The sequence below is a fragment of the Bos grunniens genome, chromosome 9 (assembly GCF_055505025.1).
Source record: "Bos grunniens cultivar Pamir isolate PY7600 chromosome 9, Bosgru_T2T1.0, whole genome shotgun sequence".
Taxonomy (NCBI): domain Eukaryota; kingdom Metazoa; phylum Chordata; class Mammalia; order Artiodactyla; family Bovidae; genus Bos; species Bos grunniens.
The window spans coordinates 34,834,773-34,859,699 of record NC_141173.1 but is presented as its reverse complement, the minus strand read 5'-3'; the positions used below and the strand labels follow the sequence as shown (position 1 = coordinate 34,859,699).

General features: G+C 36.5%; 1 protein-coding gene across 2 annotated transcripts; it reads right to left on the bottom strand.

The window, feature by feature from the left end:
* Nucleotides 1-73: 73 nt before the first annotated feature.
* ZUP1 (zinc finger containing ubiquitin peptidase 1) lies at nucleotides 74-24,918 on the bottom strand. Of its 2 annotated transcripts, none has more exons than XM_086317174.1 (10): nucleotides 24,622-24,918; nucleotides 22,132-22,707; nucleotides 17,903-18,013; nucleotides 15,831-15,952; nucleotides 13,808-13,976; nucleotides 9,220-9,408; nucleotides 8,765-8,930; nucleotides 5,025-5,176; nucleotides 4,010-4,230; nucleotides 74-315 (listed from the first exon to the last, which is right to left on the bottom strand). In XM_086317174.1, the coding sequence occupies exons 2-10, from the start codon at nucleotides 22,691-22,693 to the stop codon at nucleotides 268-270; spliced, it is 1,740 nt and encodes a 579-aa protein (XP_086173300.1). In that variant the 5' UTR covers nucleotides 22,694-22,707; nucleotides 24,622-24,918; the 3' UTR covers nucleotides 74-267. The 2 variants fall into 2 exon arrangements, with proteins under 2 accessions (XP_086173300.1, XP_086173301.1); XM_086317175.1 differs by having other exon boundaries at nucleotides 24,674-24,918.
* Between the last annotated feature and the right edge of the window lie 9 nt (nucleotides 24,919-24,927).

The window sequence follows — 24,927 nt, the reverse complement described above, 5'->3', positions numbered from 1 at the left end:
ACTCAACAAATAGTCATATGACTATAACACAAAACTAGTTTCTGAAACATGGATAAATCAAGAAATACAAAACTCACAATGCAAACAAGATATTTTATTGGAATAATTACTAAACAATGAAGCACTAAAGGTATAATTTAGACATTTTAGAAATTAAAATATAAATGGAGTATTTAGAAAATTCACAGATTCATATGTTGTATTAAGGTTAATACTGGAATTTGGAAAACAAAGAAAAATTCCACAATCACTGAAATGCTGACTTCTTCAAGGGATCTTCTCAGCTGTAAAGACTTGAGAAGCTTGTCTCCTAGCCTTGAAAAGAAATTTTAAAAATGTTAAGTGAGAAGTCAATTAATTAAAATATGCATTATCATCTAATATCAAAAAAGCTAAAATCTTGGATTTTTTTCAAGATAATGAAAATTCTGTAAGGAATAGTACAACTTAAATTTAGGAAATTAGGAAATAATTTTTAAAGTCAATGAAAAAATAGAGAAATTAAGGAAACAATTCCATTCACCATTGCAACGAAAAGAATAAAATACTTAGGAATATATCTACCTAAAGAAACTAAATACCTATATATAGAAAACCATAAAACACTGGTGAAAGAAATCAAAGAGGACACCAATAGATGGAGAAATATACCATGTTCATGGATCGGAAGAATCAATATAGTGAAAATGAGTATACTACCCAAAGCAATCTATAGATTCAATGCAATCCCTAACAAGCTACCAACGGTATTTTTCACAGAGCTAGAACAAATAACTTCACAATTTGTATGGAAATACAAAAAAAACCCTCAAATAGCCAAAGCAATCTTGAGAAAGAAGAATGGAACTGGAGGAATCAACCTGCCTGACTTTAGGCTCTACTACAAAGCCACAGTCATCAAGACAGTATGGTACTGGCACAAAGACAGAAATATAGATCAATGGAACAAAATAGAAAGCCCAGAGATAAATCCACACACCTATGGACACCTTATCTTTGACAAAGGAGGCAAGAATATACAATGGAGAAAAGACAATCTCTTTAACAAGTGGTGCTGGGAAAACTGGTCAACTACTTGTAAAAGAATGAAATTAGAACACTTTCTAACACCATACACAAAAATAAACTCAAAATGGATTAAAGATCTAAACATAAGACCAGAAACTATAAAACTCCTAGAGGAGAACATAGGCAAAACACTCTCCGACATACATCACAGCAGGATCCTCTATGACCCACCTCCCAGAATATTGGAAATAAAAGCAAAAATAAACAAATGGTACCTAATTAAACTTAAAAGCTTCTGCACAACAAAGGGAACTATAAGCAAGGTGAAAAGACAGCCTTCAGAATGGGAGAAAATAATAGCAAATGAAGCAACTGACAAACAACTAATCTCAAAAATATACAAGCAACTCCTGCAGCTCAATTCCGGAAAAATAAACGACCCAATCAAAAAATGGGCCAAAGAACTAAATAGACATTTCTCCAAAGAAGACATACAGATGGCTAACAAACACATGAAAAGATGCTCAACATCACTCATTATCAGAGAAATGCAAATCAAATCTACAATGAGGTACCATTTCACACCAGTCAGAATGGCTGCGATCCAAAAGTCTACAAGTAATAAATGCTGGAGAGGGTGTGGAGAAAAGGGAACCCTCTTACACTCTTGGTGGGAATGCAAACTAGTACAGCCACTATAGAGAACAGTCTGGAGATTCCTTAAAAAACTGGAAATAGAACTGCCTTATGATCCAGCAATCCCACTGCTGGGCATACACACTGAAGAAACCAGAACTGAAAGAGACATGTGTACCCCAGTGTTCATCGCAGCACTGTTTATAATAGCCAGGACGTGGAAGCAACCTAGATGTCCATCAGCAGATGAATGGATAAGAAAGCTGTGGTACATATACACAATGGAGTATTACTCAGCCATTAAAAAGAATACATTTGAATCAGTTCTAATGAGGTGGATGAAACTGGAGCCGATTGTACAGAGTGAAGTAAGCCAGAAAGAAAAACACCAATACAGTATATTAATGCATATATATGGAATTTAGAAAGATGGTAACGATAACCCGGTATGTGAGACAGCAAAAGAGACACAGATGTATAGAACAGTCTTTTAGACTCTGTGGGAGAGGGAGAGGGTGGGATGATTTGGGAGAATGGCATTGGAACATGTATAACATCATATGTGAAATGAACTGCCAGTCCAGGTTCGATGCATGATACTGGATGCTTGGGGCTGGTGCACTGGGACGACCCAGAGGGATGGTACAGGGAGGGGGGGCGCGGTGTTCAGGATGGGAAATACATGTACACCAGTGGCGGATTCATGTTGATGTATGGCAAAACCAATACAATATTGTAAAGTAATTAATCTCCAATTAAAATAAATAAATTTATATTAAAAAAATATAATGAGAAGTAATACCAAGTAAAAATGCAAAGCAAATTTGAAAAAAAAAATGAAGAAAATTTGAGATAAAGATAAAGCACAAAAAATTAAAAAGAAAATATCACCTTTTTATGGAATAATGAATCAAAAGTAAAAATCTGGCTGAAATTCAGAGAGAGACAAGTAAAAACAGGGAAGGAGAGATAAAGATGAGACTATGAGCAAAGAAATACCACCAATGCCTCACTTTCAAGACCAGAAAGATAACAGCCAAATAAAATACTCAGCTAAACTCCATCTTAGTATCTAACCTCATCTATGATCTCAAGTTATCTGTATACTGGTGAGCAAGCATCTTGCTTTTTCTAACAGTTAAAATTAACCTCTAACTTCATTCAGCCAAATAAATGATAGGGTTAAAAAAAAGGAATGCAATTTTGGTATTTAAGTCATTGCAAAGAAACCTCTTTGCACAAACATTTGCAAAGAAACTTATCATAATTAAATTGAAGAACTTCTTCAACAATCCTTGCCTTTATATCCCAAGTTGTGAGGCTAAAAAGATTACTCTAGCTCTCTCTCTTTTCAAACAACTTTAGTCCTTTCCCTCATGATCCTATTATTCTTCATAAATGCTCCTCTCTACTGCGGTGTCTCTTCTCCCTTTGAAAGTGAAAGTTGCTCAGTCTTGTCCAACTTTTTGTGACCCCACAGACTATATAGTCCATGGAATTCTCCAGGCCTGAATACTGGAGTGGGTAAGTGTTCCCTTCTCCAGGGGATCTTCCCGACCCAGGGATTGAACCCAGGTCTCCCACATTGCAGGAGGATTCTTTACCAGTTGAGCCATAAGGGATGCCCTTCTCTCTTTAGAGGGAAACAAATGTGGAGTACTTAAGAGGGACTTTTTTTCTTCAAGATTAGAGAATTGTGCATTTTCCAGACTTGATATGCTACCATATAGCTTCTGTTTATACAAATGGAGGGGATCCACTTCTTAGGAATTTTTCTATAATGTACTGCTCATCACTTAAATGCAAGGGATAAAGAGGCAACACCACTGGAGTTAATTTCTGGAATTGTATATATCCAGTAAGTATTATGTGTATGAACAGTTCTTGAATCTGAAAGAAAAACATGTCCCTCAGAATACTTAACTCTCTCAATAGTGTGATAATTATATCTCCAATAGTACATCCAATACATCCAAGTGCCTAACATAGAGCCTCAGGAATCTTTAGAATCACATTTAATCAACCAAGACCAATATGAGCTGGAACTCCTTGATTAAGTTAGACTTTCTTATCATACTGTTGCCATTTTCATTACTCCCTGATAATCAAAATTAAATTATGTATTATAAAATTAAATATTTTTATGAAGTTCTCAGCAAAGTATTTGACAATATTTGGGTATCATCTTAAATTTAAAGATGTCCATTCTGGAATTAAATGAACAACAACATATCTTTGCCAATCTAATATTATAAAATGAGGTGTTAGGAGTTACAAAGGAATAACATTGATTTTTAACTTAAAAATTTTACACTTTGAAGTTCAACCTGTCCAAGCGTCACATGAAAAATATTTAGATACTTACAATTTTCTCCTCTGAAGAAAGCACACCTTCTACTGCCACTATCTGGTATTGCTTATGTTTTAAATTCCCCACAAACTTCCGTAGTTGCTTGAGACTGCTAACTTCCATGTCTTGCTTTAAGAGTTTCTGCATTTCTCGAGAAGGACACCCAGGATCAAATACTAGTAAACACAATGTTCGGTTTTTTTTCTCTTCAATTCCAACAACTGTTCGACTATGACCTATAGAAATATCAAAAAAGAGTACATATATAAATGTGAGAGAGACACTTATTTGAGCAGGTACATACAGGTGTAAGTTACTATACACACACATACACACATATATATAGACACCTTATATATACTTTTTATGTGTGTTTCAAATATAAATACAGTCAGTCCCTCTGACATATTGCTTATCTGAGTTCTTTCAGTTCTCAGACACAAAACTTTAGTTCTACTTCCTAACCTCCAGTTTTCTTTCGTTCAATTTTAGTTTTCCAAAGGCTTCATGGCAAAATATTCTACTTCTACTATGCCAAATATTTTAGTTTCTTTTCCTAATCCCATAGTCCTTTTTATTTAAGTGATCTCAGATAAAAGGATTTGAAATTTAACTGCTGGGGGACAAAAACTCATGGTTCCAAGAGGTAAACAAAAGTTAAGCAAAGTAATGCAGGGAAGAGGGAAAGGAAATGCCAGTGCTAGAGAGGGATGAGTAATGAGTTAAAAAATTTTAAAGGGTGGCCAGGGAAGGTCTCATTGAAGTGAGGAAAAGCCCTGAAAAAAATTAATGATGAACAATAAAGGCAGAGGTAGCCCTGAATCAGGTAGCCCCAAAGATATCAAGGATATCATCTATTACTGCAATGTATTATGATGATGCTATAGCTCTAAAAATCAGAGTAATGTCAGTGTACTTCTCTCCTCTCATTATCAGAATCTTAACATACTCTAAAGCAAAAGCTAATTAGTTGTCTTATATAAATAAATCATCTTATAAGTTACACTCAGTATCTATAAATTATACTAACCTTGATGCTGAAGATAGATAGGAGGTTTAGATGTACACACTACTTTTGGACTTCCTTCTCTCTCTGAAGCATAGTAGCTCAATATCCACTCAAATAAGCGAGGGTGTGTACCCAAAGGACCAGTTGACTTGTGAAAGTCAACAATACGGCACCTATAAAATAATTTACAAAATGGATTATTTAGAAAATATTTTAAAAACTTTTTTATAAATGGAGTTATAAAATGCAAACATTTTAAATTAATTTTATTTCATCATTATTTTCCTAAGAAGAAATAAAAGTTTATTATTTATCTGAAAACTGTTATTTTAGGAGGAAATTCTTTAATAACTTAAGGTTGATGACAGCTATCAAAGTTACAAAAATTTTCTCACACAGAAAATCTCCCTTTGTAGTAAATGAGGATCATACCTGATTTTAAAGAGTCTACATATAACCTGAGACATGGGGACTTTTATTCTAAAGTCTCTAAACCTGACGATTACTTAGAAGTTGATTTTTAATTCCTCAGCAGCCATGAGGAGCTATCAAAAATATCCCAAATATTTTTCCTGTCAGTTCTCTCAAATTTCAATAATAGACAAGAAAAGAATACCTGTAAAGATCATAGAAAACCTGTGTGTACCCCCATCTATACATCTATCTATCCTCTATTTAGCAACAGACCATACTGGTACTGTTTCCTCAAGAGGAAGTCAACCATGAATAAATCAAATTATTTTAACCAGGAGCATTATTTACACTTCTCAACAACTATTTTAAAAAGACTGAGTATAAAGGAAAGGAAAAACAATTAAAAGCTTTATTTTCACTTTAAAGTATAGCACAGATATCCTATTCTTGTCTTTCTTGGCCATAAAGTTTCCAGACACACCCACATTGCACTGGTTGCTATCTTCAGCCTCACCAAGTTTAATGTTGATAACTTTCAGCTGATTACTCCTGAGCTTTAAATATTGAAATGAACTTCTGGAAAAGCTATCAAAAAGTAAGAACAGTGATCTGGGGTTAGCAGTTGACTACAAGTTTAGATTGAGAATTTGCATAGTATTCTATGGATAAATTCACAGAGAGCAAAAGGAAGACATTTAAATAACTAGTAAACAAATTGAGGGTATAGTAATAAAAAGGCTTTACAAAGAACTAACTTATTACAGGTACCAAGAAAACAGCTTGATATATCAGGTACTTTAAACAAAAATTTTCCTTTCCTTAAAAATGACTTAAAAGCTCAAAACATGATATAGTATAAACAATCTGAAGGTGTGACCAGACTGGCAAAAAGGAAAAGAAGAAAAATTTAAAGGGCATTAAAACAGTCCTTTGAATTTAATAATTCAAGAAAGTTATTATATACACAGTCATTTTTCTATTTAAAATTCAAGAAGTATTTTCATCTCTGAATATAACTCATATATAGAAATGATGTAAAACACTGGCAAAATGACTTGGAAACAAACATAAAAGGAAATATACAGTCATGAAGCTTAAGGCAAACTTTCTATTAAAGATGATCATAAGCATTTATCTCTGATGCCTCTTGAAAGCCCAACAACATAATACTGAAGGAGAAAATGATTTAAACACCTATGGAGAAAGAGAATAGGGTCCAACAAGAAACTGGCACACATTTCTGGAAAATGGATAGCAGGAGAGAGTAAACATAAAAGTGAATGCAAAGAAATAGAGACAACTTTCTTAAAACCCAAAAGAGGACAGAAGTTTAATGAACACCAGGTATTGGGTAGGATAGTACTGAGGCTGAAAACAGAGATTAACTCGAAGGTTGAATAAATAGAGCAAATCACTAATCAACTCCTCACCTAGTGGAGGAACTATAGGCAAGAATGGACTCTGAGAAAAGAGCTGTCTCTTATACTAATATTGGAGAGTCCCCAACCACACAGCAAACTTCCACCTAAGAAATGAAGTTTTCTCAACTACAAGCGCCAGAAACCCTACAGGACTGCCAATCAGCTTTTTTAGTGCCTCATTCTTCACTTTAGGAAAAACAGTAAGGATTTTTAAAAGTTAGAAGGAAGTCTTCTAAATGAACAGACTAAAATAAATAGACATGAAACTAATTTAACATGGAGGAAACAGAAAAATGCAAGGAATAGAAAAATTTTACAATCATAAAAGGCTATGATGCTATGAAATTACTCCTTAAAATCAAAAAACATTATTGTTAAAATAAAAATTTCAATACAGTAGTGAGGAGATAAAGTTGAGAATCCAGATAGTAAAACAAAAAGCAAAGATCAAAAAGTAAGACATGACCAGTGAACTCAAAAAGTCAAAAAAGTTCAGGGGCCAACAAACAGGAGTGCCAGAAAAAAAAAAAAAAAAAACTGGAGAGATCATATTCATCAAACAACAGTGAACCCTTAAGCTCTTACTGCATGCCAGTCACAGTCTTAAGCACTATATCATCACTACAAATCTATGAAGCAGTCTCTATTTATGTGTTCTTTTTTCAATGGTGGAACTAGGGTACGAACAAGTTAAGTCATAGAGTTAATAAGCAGAGAGCTAGAATCAGTTGTAGGCAATTTTACTCCAAAAAGTCTAAGCTCTTAACCACTATGTGCTTAGTCCCTCAGTCATATCCAACTCTTTGTGACCCCATGGACTGTAGCCCACCAGGCCCCTCTGTCCACGGGATTCTCCAGGTACATCTTGCCTTCTCATTAAGTAATACTTATTGTTAGAAGCTAGTAGAGGAACAACTTGAAGAAGTGAAGTCGCTCAGTCATGTCTGACTCTTTGCGACCCTGTGGACTGTGGCCTACCAGGCTCCTCCGTCCATGGGATTCTCCAGGCAAGAATACTGGAGTGGGTTGCCATTTCCTTCTCCAGGGGATCTTCCCAACCCAAGGATCGAACCCAGGTCTCCCGCATTGGAGGCAGACGCTTTAACCTCTGAGCCACCAGGGAAGCTTAATCTAATCCATAAATGATTTTGAGTTAAGAATAATATAGCAACACAAACTATCACTCAGTAATAAGACTAGGCATCCTTTCTTAGGAAGCTAATAAAGGAAGTGTTCAAGTAAAAGAGAATAATCCAAAAATGAGAAAGACATGGAAGCCAGGAAAAAAATCCAGGATCTAATGCAACAGAATGAAGAACTGCAACACGATTAGAGCTATGGAAAGGATCTAGAAGCAAACAATCCAGACTAGAGAAGAGGACAATCGGGTTCAAGAAAAACGTCTCCAGGAATAAGGAGTACCTCAGATTACATAAATGGAGTTTCTGCAAAAACTTTACCATGATGCAGTCAAATAGTAAAAGGGAAAAGGTAAGGCAATTCTTAAGGAAAACTTTAAAAAGCTTTTCAGGAAAGATATAAAATCATTAGTGAATAATATTTACATAGTTATGACTCTAACTTAATAAAAACTGGAGATTTAACCATATTATAAAAAGTGAGGAGAAACAGGTGGGAGATATAAGGAGAATGCAACAGGTAATGTCTAAAGCTGACAAACCAAGAAAAAGCCATGAAAGCATATTATTTAAAAACAATGAAAGTGACAGCCGTCTCTAAGAAATAAAACTTGAGAATAGAGAAGAGCAAGAAACAGGGTATGTGTGGTTGGTTTTCATTATAAGTCTTTAATTTTATTAATGCTACTTAAATTTTATTTTTAAACTATCCCTTTGATAAAAAGCACAAACAACAAAAACTTCCTAGACATAACAATAACATTAACTTGGCTTTTTAGGTACATACTTTATCCTCAGGGAGGTGAGAAGGGTATATATTTCACATGCTCCAATCCAGGCCTTTGTTCCCTGTAACTTGTCATTAAGCTGAGAGGCACCCTGTGGATCAAAACCTTCCTTCCATGCATCTTCAATCATAGACTGAATTTTTGGAATGCAAGGAACTGACATACCTAAAATTATACAAAGCAAACATGTAATATGACAGTTACTAAAGTACTGAATAATACTAAGCAGTACATCATATATTCTACAAGAAGCTAACATTTATAAGACAGTTATTTCTGACATCTACTATATCATTTTCTCTTCCTACAACCAGAATGAAGACTTTTAATGCAAATATCCACTAAAATACATCTTTATTAAAGCTATCAATTTTAATATGCATATTATATATTAATTCATTCCACATCATATGTATTTATTAGATGGTAAATTCAGAGTCTGTATTTCACATACCTTTCAAGCTATCATCATAAGCATCATTTTGCAATAATGATGAAAGCAGCATTTGGAAATTTCTGTAACCACAACCCCAACCTTTATCACCAAAAGATGAATGAAAGTGATCCACTCCTGCAGAAAGCCACACACGTCTCACATCTGTGGCAGCATTCTGATAATACCTATAAAGTGCTTCCATAATTCCTAAAGTGGAAAAGAGATATAGAAGGTTTAGAAGGGTATCACCTTTCTATGTCTGTCTCATACATTTCCAGTATCAATCTCTTTTTCAAGGGCACATGTAAATCCTGCCAATTCCATCTTCTACCTTTTTACTGACATAGTCTTAGTTATTGTCCTGCTTGTTTTACACAATGCAAGGTTCCTAATACTAGCGTATTACTTATGCTGAATTGAAATTGTTTGCATTTTTCATTTCTGCATCTACAGGGCCTAGCACATAAAAGTACACTGCTGAACGAATGTTATCTCTCCATTTTATTATACATTATGCTGGATATCATTCTCTCTCAAGCTCAGTTCTAATCAGTTTGCTCCCAATTTAAAAACCTCATTATGGTTTATCACAGAGGGTTGATTTTTATGTGATATAACTACTTCCGGTTGGCATAAAAAAATACCAAGATCTACACGAAGGAATTGTTTTTATGTACATCAGATCAGATCAGTCGTTCAGTCGTGTCTGACTCTTTGCGACCCCATGAATCGCAGCATGCCAGGCCTCCCTGTCCATCACCAACTCCCAGAGTTCACTCAGACTTACATCCGTCGAGTCAGTGATGCCATCCAGCCATCTCATCCTCTGTCGCCCCCTTCTCCTCCTGCCCCCAATCCCTCCCAGCATCAGAGTCTTTTCCAATGAGTCAACTCTTTGAATGAGGTTGTTTCAGCTGGAGTTTCAGCTTTAGCATCATTCCTTCCAAAGAAATCCCAGGGCTGATCTCCTTCAGAATGGACTGGTCGGATCTCCTTGCAGTCCAAGGGACTCTCAAGAGCCTTCTCCAACACCACAGTTCAAAAGCATCAATTCTTCGGTGCTCAGCCTTCTTTACAGTCCAACTCTCACATGCATACATGACCACAGGAAAAACCATAGCCTTGACTAGACAAACCTTTGTTGGCAAAGTAATGTCTCCACTTTTCAATATGCTATCTAGGTTGGTCATAACTTTCCTTCCAAGGAGTAAGCGTCTTTTAATTTCATGGCTGCAGTCACCATCTGTAGTGATTTTGGAGCCCAGAAAAATAGTCTGACACTGTTTCCACTGTTTCCCCATCTATTTCCCATGAAGTGATGGGACCGGATGCCATGATCTTCGTTTTCTGAATGTTGAGCTTTAAGCCAACTTTTTCACTCTCCACTTTCACTTTCATCAAGAGGCTTTTTAGTTCCTCTTCACTTTCTGCCATAAGGGTGGTGTCATCTGCATATCTGAGGTTATTGATATTTCTCCCGGCAATCTTGATTCCAGCTTGTGCTTCCTCCAGTCCAGGGTTTCTCATGATGTACTCTGCATATAAGTTAAATAAACAGAGTGACAATATACAGCCTTGACGAACTCCTTTTCCTATTTGGAACCAATCTGTTGTTCCATGTCCAGTTCTAACTGTTGCTTCCTGACCTGCATACAAATTTCTCAAGAGGCAGATCAGGTGGTCTGGTATTCCCATCTCTTTCAGAATTTTCCACAGTTTCTTGTGATCCACACAGTCAAAGGCTTTGGCATAGTCAATAAAGCAGAAATAGATGCTTTTCTGGAACTCTCTTGCTTTTTCCATGTATATATATAATTTTTTTAACTTTTTATTTTATATTGAGTATAGTTGATTAACATTAACAATGTGATAGTTTCAGGTATACAGCAAAGTGATTCAGTTATACATAATTCTGTTCTTTTTCAAATTCTTTTTCCCATTACGATTATTATATAATATTGAACAGAGTTTCCTGTGCTATACAGTAGGTCCTTGCTGGTTATCCATTTTAAGGGTATAAATATTTAAAGAATATAAAAGGATATGTTTATGATATTAAAGATGCAGGAATTTCTTAAATAAGACACTTAAAAGACACAAGTAAAGGGAAAGATTGAGAAGTCTGATTACATTCAAATTTAAAATTCTGCCTAATTAAAGACACCATATACAAAATTTGGGCTTCCCTGATAGCTCAGCTGATAAAGAATCTGCCTGCAGTGCAGGAGACCCCGGTTCAATTCCTGGGTTGGAAAGATCTTCTGGAGAAGGGATAGGCTACCCAACAGTATTCTCAGGCTTCCCTTGTGGCTCAGCTGGTAAAGAATCTGCCTGCAATGCGGGAGACCTGGGTTCAAGGCAAATTATAGATTTGAAGAAGAAAACTGCTCTTCATATCATCAATGAATAATTAATATCTTGAATACTTAATGGACTGCCAAAAATCAATAAGAAAAAGACAAAAAATCCAACAAAGACGAGAAAAGGGACTAGGTTATTTACAGAAGACGCAAACTCAGGAGACATCAGAGAAATACAATTAAGAGGTGTATCTTACCATTAAATGGCAAAAACTTTAAAGAGTCACAATATAAATAAAGTGTGAGTCAAAAACACAATGACCTAATGTAGGTTACAACCATTCTAGAAAACAATTTCATAATACTCAATGAAATTAATTATGCAAATGCCCTTTAATCTAGTATTTCTAGTCTGGATGTTAGAGAAACTTTTGAGGAGGAAATCTGTTCATAATTTTTAAGAATAAAACACTGGAAACAATGTAAGTCATAAAAGCAAATTCTGTTCAGCAAAGTGAAAGCAGCACAGTTTAAGAGTCAACATATTTAAGCAAATTCAATCAGAGCATACATATTGTATACCAACTTACACATAGTTTAAAATATAAAAGATTATATATTATTATGGAAACTTACATACAAGATAAAATTACTAAAACATATATGAGATTGATAAATACCAAATTCAGGATAATGATTCCCTTTGTGGAGGAGGAGAAATTAGAAATCAAAGAGGGGTATACAAGGGGTCTAAAATACATATAAAAGGTTTTACAGCTTGAAAACATTAAGTTTCATAAAAATTGGGTAGCAGGAACAAAGCTGTTTCCATATAATCTTTTTTAACTATACTAACAGATGGTCATGTATGGATGTGAGAGTTGGACTGTGAAGAAGGCTGAGTGCTGAAGAATTGATGCTTTTGAACTGTGGTGTTGGAGAAGACTCTTGAGAGTCCCTTGGACTGCAAGGAGATCCAACCAGTCCATCCTAAAGGAGATCAGCCCTGGGATTTCTTTGGAAGGAATGATGCTGAAGCTGAAACTCCAATACTTTGGCCACCTCATACAAAGAGTTGACTCATTGGAAAAGACTCTGATGCTGGGAGGGATTGGGGACAGGAGGAGAAGGGGATGACAGAGGATGAGATGGCTGGATGGCATCACTGACTTGATGGACATGAGTCTGAGTGAATTCCAGGAGTTGGTGATGGACAGGGAGGCCTGGCGTGCTGCGATTCATGGGGTCGCAAAGAGTCAGACATGACTGAGTGACTGAACTGAACTGAACTGAACGGATATGTTTTTTTAAAATGTGGAAAATATCAGGAAAAAATACATTCTTTGGAACAAGGCAGATCTGATTGTGAATACCAAATGGGCTATGCAACCTCACCTTGTGCTACTTTGCTTCAGTCATGTCTGACTCTTTGCAACGTTATGGACTGTAGCCCTCCAGGCTCCTCTGTCCATGGGATTTACCAGGCAAGAATACTGGAGTGGGTTGCCATGCCCTTCTCCAGGGGATCTTCCCAACCCAGGGATTGAAACTGTGTCTCTTATGTCTCTTGCATTGGAAGGCAGGTTCTTTACCACTAGTGCCACCTGGGAAGCCCAACCTTACCTTAGGAAAGTAATTTAATCTCTCTAAGTCACAATTTTCTCATCCAGAAAAATATAATACACAAGGTTTTTCTTTTGAGAGTTACATGATACAATATATAAGGTCTTAATGTCTAAAACTATACTGAACAATATGGCAGAAACTATTTGCATATGGTTATCTGAACATCTGAAATGTGGCTTGTCCAAACTCAGATGTTCTGCAAACTAAAATACACATTGCATTTTAAAGAATGTACAAAGATTGCAAAATACTGCACTGATAATTTTTAATACTGATTACACATTGAAATATATTTTGGACATATTGGAAAAATATTAAAATTAATTTCACCTAGTCTTATTTTTCTAATGTGACTAATGGAAATTTAAAATTATTTATGTGGCTCACTTACATTCTACTAGACAGCAATTGTCTGGAAAATAGTAAGCTCTCAATAAAAACTATTCTCAAAGGTCCATTTTCAAATGTCAAGTAAATTGATACAAGATAAAAGTGAATCATTTACTATAAAAATAAAAGATCAGGAGTTTTAAAACAACACACAAAAAAATTATTTGAATACATGGTCTCACCTAAAACTATATAAACTGTGGGCTGTGAAAATCAAGCACAATTCAAATAATCCTATTACTTCAGTGATGTATGAAATATTAAAACCATGATTTGGATTAAATACTCACCAGACGTTTTTGTTTTTCCATCATCAACACCAATAGCTAATGATTCCATCATATCAGCTTTTCTTCTGTGAAATTCAGATGGATGCATTCTTCCCCTATTTACTTCTATCTCCATATTTCGTAGCTGCTGTTGTTTGTACCCTCCAGAATTATCTAAACCATATTGTCTCTATTGAACATAAAAACAAATGACTTAATTTTTATGTCCCTTTACATCAATGAGGTGAGAAATTTACCACTATTTTATATATCTGGAAATATATTTTGAAACATTCTGGTTTATTGACTTCTATATAAGTCAACTTACAGATTTTTATGAAAAATAATTACACAACAAAAAAATCCCTGAGTTAATAACAGCCTTTCTCTACAAACAACCATTACGGCAAGAAACTTCTTTTCCTTGAAGTAGGGAAAGTAGAGAATCCAGTCTTCCTACTAATGGTAATGTGAAAAGCAGATGAGTTCTGACCATTCTGCTGATTTTTTTGAAGACAACCTATCAAGGAGCCTGTACTTCTTCCCTGGTTCCTAGGCTAGCCTACAAAGGCCTACTTAATCCACAATTCACTCAGGTATTCACTCTATGCAGTAAATGAACTATATTTTTGCATACTGACAGAAAATCTAAAATAATATGTTAAAACAGCCCCTACAAAAATATTTCTGAGATCTAAACAACTAACCTGCAAAGTTACATAATAAACGTATACTCCCTTAAACATTGAAAACTTTTGTATTGATAATATAAGGTAGAGAAGATATAGGAAAAGTCAACTTTTTTCTCCTCTGAATCTTGGTGGGAAAATAATTATGCAAATAGATGAGCCACAGATGAGAAAAATAGCCTAAATTAGATATTCTAAAGAAAGAATAGCCATGTGCAAGAAATCAGAGGAAAAAAAGTTAGAGGTCAAACAAGTTCAGGAAGATTATGATATGTACAATGCATATTAGTATATTAAAGGCTTTAAGAAGACATCAGGTACACAAACCTGTTTAATTGAACATTTTCAAACCTATTCATTCATAAATCCTTTTTATTCACACATTATCCTATAAGCACATAGAAAAAACATTTAAAATCTATGAGCATTATTAGCAAATGACTACATAGTCTACAGCAAGTTAGGACTGAAAAGAGTAGAAAAAGTTGTTAAAATATAAAAGAAGCTACCAGTTTAGTTCAGTAGATACTACCATTCACCTAAAATAGGCTCAAACTTCATAAAAAAGCATTTTCCATTAAAAATGGTTCTTTCTAAATTCCTGAACTGCAGTCACTAAAAGAATTTAAGACTCAGGAGACATTAATTCTAAGTTTCTGTTTTAAGTATTTATGCAAACATTTAAAATTCTGAGTCTCAATTTCTTAGTTTTCTCCATTAACATAAGTTTAAAAGTAGGTTTCACCATTTAATACTGCCCAATCCTGAACAAGTTAAGCTACATAAGCACTCTTTGTTTCCATTTCTTCCTCTGCTGTTCAAAAAAAAAAAAAAATCTAAAATAACTTTATGGAGTATGGAAGACTATAAGATACTTTACATCAGGGTCCCCAACTCCAGGGCCACAGACTGGTACCAGTTCATGACCTATCAGGAACCAGGCCGCACAGCCAGAGATGAATAGTAGGTGAGTGAAGAAAGTTTCATCTGTATTTACAGCCGCTCCCCATCACTTGCATTACTGTCTGAAACTTGTCAGATCAGCAGCAGCATAATAAATGTAATGCACTTGAATCAACCTGAAACCATTCCCCTGCCACTCCAGGCCCATGAAAACACTGTCTTGGTCCCTGGTGCCAAAAAAGCTGGGGACTGCCGCTTTATAACAAGTGTTTGCTCCAGTATGCAAATGCATACTTATGAATGGTGGTTGTTATGAACAATAAAAAATATATGTAAAAAATATTTTGTATTATAATAAAGACAAAAATAACAAGCTGAAGTCTTAACAGCATGTTTGAAAAATAAGAACTCTAACTAAACCAAAATAATATAATTATTATTAATCTTTGTACCTGCAGCTTCTGAAATTCTTCCATTTCTTGTCTTGATTCTTCAGATCTCCTCTTTCTGTCTTCTTCTTGTTGAAGCTGTTGAGCCAACTCTAGATCTCTAGAACACTGGACTCTATTCACACCTATTATATATTTTTAATATTTAGAATAAAAGACTGAAATCAAGGCTCACTTATATGTTAGTACATATTTTTAAAATGGAGTAAAGGCTATTATTTTGCCATTTATTCATGACTATGATGTCATAGAAACACTGAGTATAAATCCAGCAGAACTTAAACTGCCTCTGTAAGGGTACAACCTCCACTTAAACCACTAATATTCACCGAGTGTTTAGGCTGTGACAAACACTTCTCATTAATTATCATTAATTATCTCATTTGGATCTTCATAACAGTTAGGAAGTTAAGTATTATTATCCATTGAAGAAATCAGAACTTAAGAGAAATTAAGTAGCACCCTGGAGTGGTGCCCCTCATTAATACATATAAGGCAGATTGGTTTTTAAGAGAAATACTTGGTTGCGGTGGGTATGGTGGAAATAATTAAGGAATAAAAAAACAAGTGAGCAAAGTACAGCTATTAGATCACAACCTAATGTCTGACCTCAAGCAAAGAGTATAACTTGCCCATTTTGCTCTCTATCCAGTGTGCTACACATCCATTATTCAGTGCTCTCTGGCTAGCATCTCCTTGACCTCCCAATTTGATGGTTTAATTATGTATCTAAATATTCTTTCTTTTCCTTCAAATCTCTCAGCCTCTGATACCTCTTCCTAATTGGTCCCCACTTTTACTGGTGGAAATACACAATCCAAAACTGATTTTTAGCATACTTATAAGGCTATCTACAGTGATTCACTCAGACTCACCTCAGACTCCAGCCTATGGAGTACACATAGCCTATGTGTAAGCCTATGGAGGTTACAGAATAACTCATGTACCCAAACAAAGCTTGGGTCTCCCTGGTGGCTCAGTGGTAAAGAATCTGCCTGAGACCCGGGTTAGATCCTGGAGTTGGGCAGATCCCCTGGAGGAGGGCATGGCAACCCACTCCAGTACCCTTGCCTAGAGAATACCACGGACAGAGGAGCCTGGTGGGTTGCAGTCCATAGGGTCACACAGAGTTGGACAGGACTGAAGTGACTCAGTAGCAGCAGCAGCATACAAAGCTTATCATAAACAAAGAATTATCAGAAACTCAACTTCAGAGTTATTCTTCCACAGTAATTAGTAAAGAACCAACACAGTAAAGAACTGTCCCATCTTTACTGCAGCAATTCTCATCTTGGTATTAGGCTGAGTGATCAGGTAATGCTGTCCATGGACATCACTAACCGTACCAGGATCGCTGCTAATGAATACTAGAAACCTCTGCAGTAACAGGAGATATCTATGTACCTTAAGAAACTGATATCCAGTAGAACACAATTGGTTTCTCTTTTTGTCTACTTTATATTTTGTTTCAATGGAATTGTGAAACTCAAATAGGATCTTTCCACTTCTAAGACACCATCATGATTACTTAATCAATGCCACTAGCAAAAAAGATAGGGAAACAGAAGAAAACTTTAGAATCTCTTATAAAACTAGTCAGTGGTAATAAAGAAGCTAGAAGAGTAGTTGAAAATGTACTTGAAAAACTTTGAAGTCACATACTTCACATTCTTTTTAAAATTACATGTGCCATATGGCAGCTTCTGAGTTCATAAACAATTTTTACTGTTAAGATGTTAAATTCAATTACTTCCAGCTGCTGAAAGAATGGCCTCAACTTTTAAATCAAAAAGATTTTAAAAATGGTACAATATTTCATTATCTTCTGATGTTCTGGGTCAAAACCCTGGATGCACACCCCTAATTCAATTGTTGGTCACACCAGTTAATCCTTTACATCTTTTCTGTGAAAAATCTTTGACAAGTTGAAGCTGTATTAAAATTTTTTTAAGGGACAGATTTATTTTTAACCAGTGTGTTTTCTTCCCCTCTATAACACTAATCTAAAAAGTAGATAAGTGTCTAGAAGTAGAAATTAAATCATAACATCCTTATCTTTAAACATATAGTCATACCTTGTCCAAAGCTGCTTTCTTCCAAATGCAAGTCAACATGTTCCTGCAGAATATGGTAGTTTGTACAGACGAGCCCACACATAGGGCAGTCATAGAGTAGTTGATTACAGTCTGTATTAGAGATATAATTTAGTTGGTTTTATTTTTAAAATCTTTAGATTTTTCACATCAAGTCAAAGACTGTCTACTACTCACTAACTATATTAAGTAAAAACTCTTTGTAGTTGGATTTAAAGCAATTTTCTACTTCTAGATGAAAGACTGAGCACAAACCTCTTATCACTACAGTGAAAGGAAATATTAATAATAAATATTCAGCTCTGTAGTCAAAATAAGAAAAGGAGAAAGGAAAATCAAATGGTAAATAGTGGTCAGTCTAGATATGGATTTTGGGGGCTGGATTCTCAGTACCCTCCAAACTAAGTAGTGATGTGCAGAATTCAAGCATTTAGCATAAAGCTGGACATGGATCAAATGCCCTAGTTTGCAGCATAAGATCAAAGAGCTGCATCCATTAACCAGCACTGCAGACAGACAGGTACAACTTGCCCAAGAGAGAAATGGTACTTCTATAAGACCAAGACCTAGCTGATACTGGGTACAGATGTTATTAGAAAATTACAAATTAAAATAAAACAACACTACATATATATTAGAATGACCAAAATCTGGATAGTCAAAATCTGTATGATCAAAACTCTGGTTTTTCTTAGTCATGTATGGATGTGAGAGTTGGACCGTAAAGAAGGCTGAGTGCTGAAGAATTGATGCTTTTAAACTGTGGTGCTGGAGAAGACTTCTGAGGGTCCCTTGGACAGCAAAGAGATCAAATCAGTTAATCCTAAAGGAAATCAACCCTGAACATACATTGGAAGGACTGATGCTGAAGCTGAAGCTCCAATACTTTGAGAATGAGATGGTTGGATGGCATCACTGACTCAATGGACAGGAGTTTGAGCAAACTCAGGGATATATCGAAGGACAGGGAAGCCTGGTGTGCTACAGTTCATGGGGGTCACAAAGAGTTGGAGTGACTTAGTGACTGAACAACAACAACAAAATCATAGACAACACCAAATGCTGGCAAAGACTTGAGCAACAGGAACTCTCATTCACTGCTGGTGGGAATGCAAAATGGTCCAATCCCTTTGAAAAAGTCTGGCAATTTCTTATAAAACCAAACATACTATTACTACATGATCCAAAATCACGAATTCCCTTGTGTTCACCAAAATGAATTGAAAACTTCTGTCCACACAAAAGCCAGTACAGTTTATAGCAGCTTTATTCGTAATTGCCAAAACTTGGAAGCAACCAAAGGGACCTTCAGTAGGTGAACAGATAAACTGTGAAACATCCAGAAGAATATTATTCAATGTAAAAAAAAAAGCTATGAAGCCATAAAAAGACATGGAGGAATCTTAAATGCACATTGCTAAGTGAAATAAACCAATATGAAAAAGCTACATGGCATATGATTCCAATTATACAACATTCTAAGAAATGCAAAAACATGGAGACAGTATAAAAAGATCAATGGTAGCCAGTGGCCACAGAAAGGGAGGATGAACAGGTGGAGCACAGGGGATTTTCAGGGCAGTGAAGCTATTCTGTATGATACTAAATACTAAATGGTGGGTTCGTGTCATTATACATTTGTCAAAACCTGTGTACATCACCAAGAGTGAACCCTAATATAAACATGGACTTTGGGTGATATTGACATCAATGTAGATTCGCTGACTTTGACAAATGTATCACTTGGTATGGGTTGTTGAATGCTGGAGGAGTTTAGGAGCATGTCCGTATGGACAGAGGGTACTTGGGTACTCCCTGTACTTTCTACTGAATCTTACTGTGAACCTGAAACTTTCCTAAAAAATAGCATTTATTAAAATTCAAAAAATGAATATATGCCCTCTCCTTCAGTTCAGTTCAGTCGCTCAGTCATGTCCGACTCTTTGTGACCCATGAATCACAGCACGCCAGACTTCCCAGTCCATCATCAACTCCTGGAATTCACTCAAACTCATTTCCATCGAGTTGGTGATGCCATCCAGCCATCTCATCCTCTGTCATCCCCTTCTCCTCCTGCCCCCAATCCCTCGCAGCATCAGAGTCTTTTCCAATGAGTCAACTCTTCGCATGAGGTGGCCAAAGTACTGGAGTTTCAGCTTCAGCATCAGTTCTTCCAATGAACACCCAGGACTGATCTCCTTTAGGATGGACTGGTTGGATCTCCTTGCAGTCCAAGGGACTCTCAAGAGTCTTCTCCAACACCACAGTTCAAAAGCATCAATTCTTCGGCGCTCAGCCTTCTTCACAGTCCAACTCTCACATCCATATATAACCACTGGAAAAACAATAGCCTTGACTAGACAGACCTTTGTTGGCAAGGTAATGTCTCTGCTTTTGAATATACTATCTAGGTTGGTCATAACTTTCCTTCCAAGGAGTAAGCATCTTTTAATTTCATGGCTGCAATCACCATCTGCAGTGATTTTGGAGCCTAAAAAAAAATAAAGTCTGACACTGTTTCCACTGTTTCCCCATCTATTTCCCATGAAGTGATGGGACCGGATGCCATGATCTTCGTTTTCTGAACGTTGAGCTTTAAGCCAACTTTTTCACTCTCCTCCTTCACTTCCATCAAGAGGCTTTGTAGTTTCTCTTCACTTTCTGCCATAAGGGTGGTGTCATCTGCATATCTAAGGTTATTGATATTTCTCCCGGCAATCTTGATTCCAGCTTGTGCTTCTTCCAGCCCAGCGTTTCTCATGATGTACTTTGCGTATAAGTTAAATAAGCAGCATGACAATATACAGCCTTGACGTACTTCTTTTCCTATTTGGAACCAGTCTGTTGTTCCATGTCCAGTTCTAACTGTTGCTTCCTGACCTGAATATAGGTTTCTCTCCTTAACCTTTCATAAAAATTATTCAAATGAATCAGACTTAAATGTAAAATTCAAAACTTCTAGACGATAACATGGGACAGGTGACCTTGGGTTTGCCAGAGTTTTGATACAACACCAAAACATGAAAAAACACCAACCCATGAAAAAAGAAATCAAATAAGACAAACTTCATTAAAAGTAAAAACTTCTGATCTGTGAAAGACACTGTTAAGAGAATGAAAAGACAAGTTTCAGACTGGGAGAAAATATCTGTGAAATATTTGCAAAATCCAATGAAGGACTTGTATCCACAATATATAAATTATTCTTAAAACTCAACAGTATCAAAGAGACATATGATTCTAAATGTGTATGCACAAACAACAGAGCCTCACAATACATGAAACAAGTCTGATATAGCCTAAAGGAAAAACAGACAAATATACTGGGATATATAGATATATATAGATCATAATTGGGAACTTTAACCTCCTTCCAAAAACTGGTAGCATTGCTGGACAGGAAATTAGTAAGGACATGGAAGATCTGAACACAAACAACACACAAATATAGACAAATATAGAACATTTGATGCAACAACAGCAGAATATACATTTTTTTCCTCAAATGTCTATGGAACATGTGAACATGTGCTAAGACAGACCATATCCCATATCTTAGGCCATGAAACAAATTTCAATAACTTCAACAAATTCAAAGGAACTTAAATCATAAAGTTTGCTCTCTGATCAAAAACGAATCAAAGTAGAACTCAGTTAACAGAAAATCAGAATCCCAGACAATCCAGATGCCACTGGCCTGGTGGTAAATAAAAGAATACCCTCTGGAAACTGGTCTTCCCTGTGGCTTAGATAGTAAAGAATCTGCCTGCAATGCAAGAGACCCAGGTTCCATCCCTCAGTTGGAAAGATCCCCTGGAGAAGGAAATGGTAACCCACTCCAGTGTTCTTGCCTGGAGAATTTCATGGACAGAAGAACCTTGTAGGCTACAGTCCATGGGATCACAAAGAGTCAGACAGGACTGAGCAACTAACACTTTCATTTTCACTTTCTTCCTCTGGAAACTAGATTGTGAGTCTACTTCTCCTCAGAAAGTTTCTACAGCTACTTTTGAAGTAGATGAAACATTTACTGTTTGCATCAAAACTCTTTTCCATTATAGTAGTTTCATATTATAATAATGGCAAATGAGCAATGCTATAAACTTAAATTAAAAACACGTTTGTAGTGATCTTATTTACAAACCAACTTTTGGGATACTACATATTAAATTGAGATTCATGCTACTTATTATATAAAATGAATACTTTACCTTCTAACGGAGTGTCTAAAAGATCAGCATGCTTTGTTTTCACATGAGTTTCCATATCTTGACTATTATCTTCTATTTTTCCACAGAATGGACATTCAGGAGGACTGTACATTGTTTCATAAATTGATTCTTTAATTTTGGTTCGGTCAGACTGTTTTTCTGTACTTTTCAGGAATTTTCTAGATTCAGTTAAGTTCTCTGAATAAAAGTCTTTATGTTTTAAAGTACCATCCTTAGGCAGGCTTTGAGCTGAAATCTTCGGCTGATTAGATGCACAAGCTGAATGAACACTTGAATTAATGTCTGCTCTGCACTGTAGGCTGCTGTCCTTCCTGTTATCGGAAATTCCATACTGTACTGTATTAATCCTCTCAAAGTTTCTTTCTAGTTCATTTTGCTCAAAATGAGCAGTTTCAATATGAAAACACATTTCATCATAATTCACACCTGACAACTTGCAAAATGGACATATAACTTCATTTTCCATGTGAACAATTAGGAGGTGAGCCTTCATGTCTGGTTCTGAGGATACTGTTTCACCACAAATATCACAAGATAGCATGGTAGAGCCGGTAACTAGAAAAGAATACAATGTTATTTATGTTAGAAAGTAAGAGCTGAAGAAAAAGAAAATACATTTTATAAAAGGATTTGGAACAACTATATTTGTTATTTATAACTAGATTATTTAGATGAAGAAATTTTCAATGTCCTTACTGTTCCTCAAATATACTATTTATAAATCTCAACCAAAACTTCACTACTGTATTTCAAGTTTATGGTTTGGATAAAACAAAGGCAAAGCACAAGTGAAGTTGCTCAGTCGTGTCTGACTTTTATGGCCTGTAGTCCATCAGGCTCTTCCATGCATGGGGTTTTCAAGGCAAGAATACTGGAGTGAGTTCTTATTTCCTTCTCCAAGGGATCTTCCTGACCCAGGGATGGAGCCCTGGCTCAGACTCTTTACTGTCTGAGCCACCAAGGAATCCCTAAACAAAGGCAATGATACAGCAAATTGAAATAAAAAATTTTTCAAAAATTTCAAAGTGTGTCTGGACTGAGGTGAAGAAAAAATAATGTATATAAACTCGCCCAGGTAAAATAAGCCAAGTAAGAGAAAACAAAGAGAAGAAACCTTATCAACCAATATATCTAAATACAAAAATTTTAAAGTTATTAACAATGAGTTGCACAAATAAATTTCATAATAGCAGTTAACAGTTGAAGAGTTTTACATGTCAAACTAATTTAAGCACCATTACTATCATTCTGGGCTTCACTAATAGCTCAGCAGTAAGAATTTACCTGCAATGCAGGATCCAACCTGCAATGTTGGATCCCTGGGTTGGAAAGATCCCCTAGAGGAGGGGACAGCAACCCACTCCAGTATTCTTGCCATGAAAATCCCATGTACAGAGGAGCCTGTCAGGCTATAGTTCATGAGGTTGTAAGGACTGAATTGACTGGGCACACACGATCATTCTAAATGAAGGAAACTGGCTCATAGTCACCAGCACCAGAAAATGATTAGCCAAAATGCTAACCCAGTCAGGCTCCAGAGCTGCACTCTCCACCCAAAATATAAAAAAAGCACAGTAAACACAGTTTCGGAGAAGGCAATGGCACCCCACTCCAGTACTCTTGCCTGGAAAATCCCATGGACGGAGGAGCCTGGTAGGCTGCGGTCCATGGGGTCGCTAAGAGTCCGACACGACTGAGCGACTTCACTTTCACTTTTCACTTTCATGCATTGAAGAAGGAAATGGCAACCCACTGCAGTGTTCTTGCCTGGAGAATCCCAGGGACGGGGGAGCCTGTTGGGCTGCCGTCTATGGGGTCACACAGAGTAGGACACGACTGAAGCGACTTAGCAGCAGCAGCAGCAAACGCAGTTTAAAAGAGCACCGATTCCAGAGCCAAGAGAACTGGGTTATAATCTCAGGTTTCATAATTTTAGATGAGACACCTCACCTTTCTGAGGTTCGGCCTACAAAATGAGCTGTACTGAATCAGCAGTCACTTCTGGGTTTTACAAAGTTCTGGCTATGACACAAATTTTGCTAAGATGTTTTTTAAAAGCAAGCACAGTCATAACCTTTCTACTATCTAGACTATCTTTCAGCTAGGAATTGTTTTAAAACAAACAAAGTGAAAATAAGGAAACTATCCCCACCATTTAAGTAAATTTAGTTTCATAAGATCGCCCAACTTTGTCTCTCCTCCCCCCCACCCCTTTTCCTCAGACAAGTGAAAACAGTCTCTGATTTTGATGTAAATTCTCCCAAACCATCAGTGCAAAGAACGTGACACCCAGAGAAGTTTCTTCTTTTCCCGGGCCAGGACCCAGAAGAGTGTGCTTGAGCTCCCCAACACTTAGATCAGAACAAGTGGATGACAGATGTGTGGAGGTCGGCGAAAGGTGCCGGAGCCTGCCCAAAGGTCCATGCCAACGTCCCAAGGCCAGGACGTGAAACCAGTCCCGATACTAACTGGGTCAAAGCGTTGGGCCTAGGGATCCGGGGCTGGGACGGTCAGTTCCTACCGGCCTGCAGAGCCGGCCGCTGTCACACTTTCCTATGCTTGGCTTCCTCTTCGGATCCCGCAGCAGATGTCGTCTGGCTCGCGGGCAAAGGAGTGCTGCCCGGTGTCGATTACCTTTCCCGGCCTGAAAATCTGAGGTAGGCCCTTATTTTTACCCAGAGACTCACGGTTAACCGAGAAGAGAACCGGCGACTCTGAAAAGCCTCAACCCACAGACGCAAATTCAAAAAAGCTTTTCCTCTCTTCCCCGGAAGA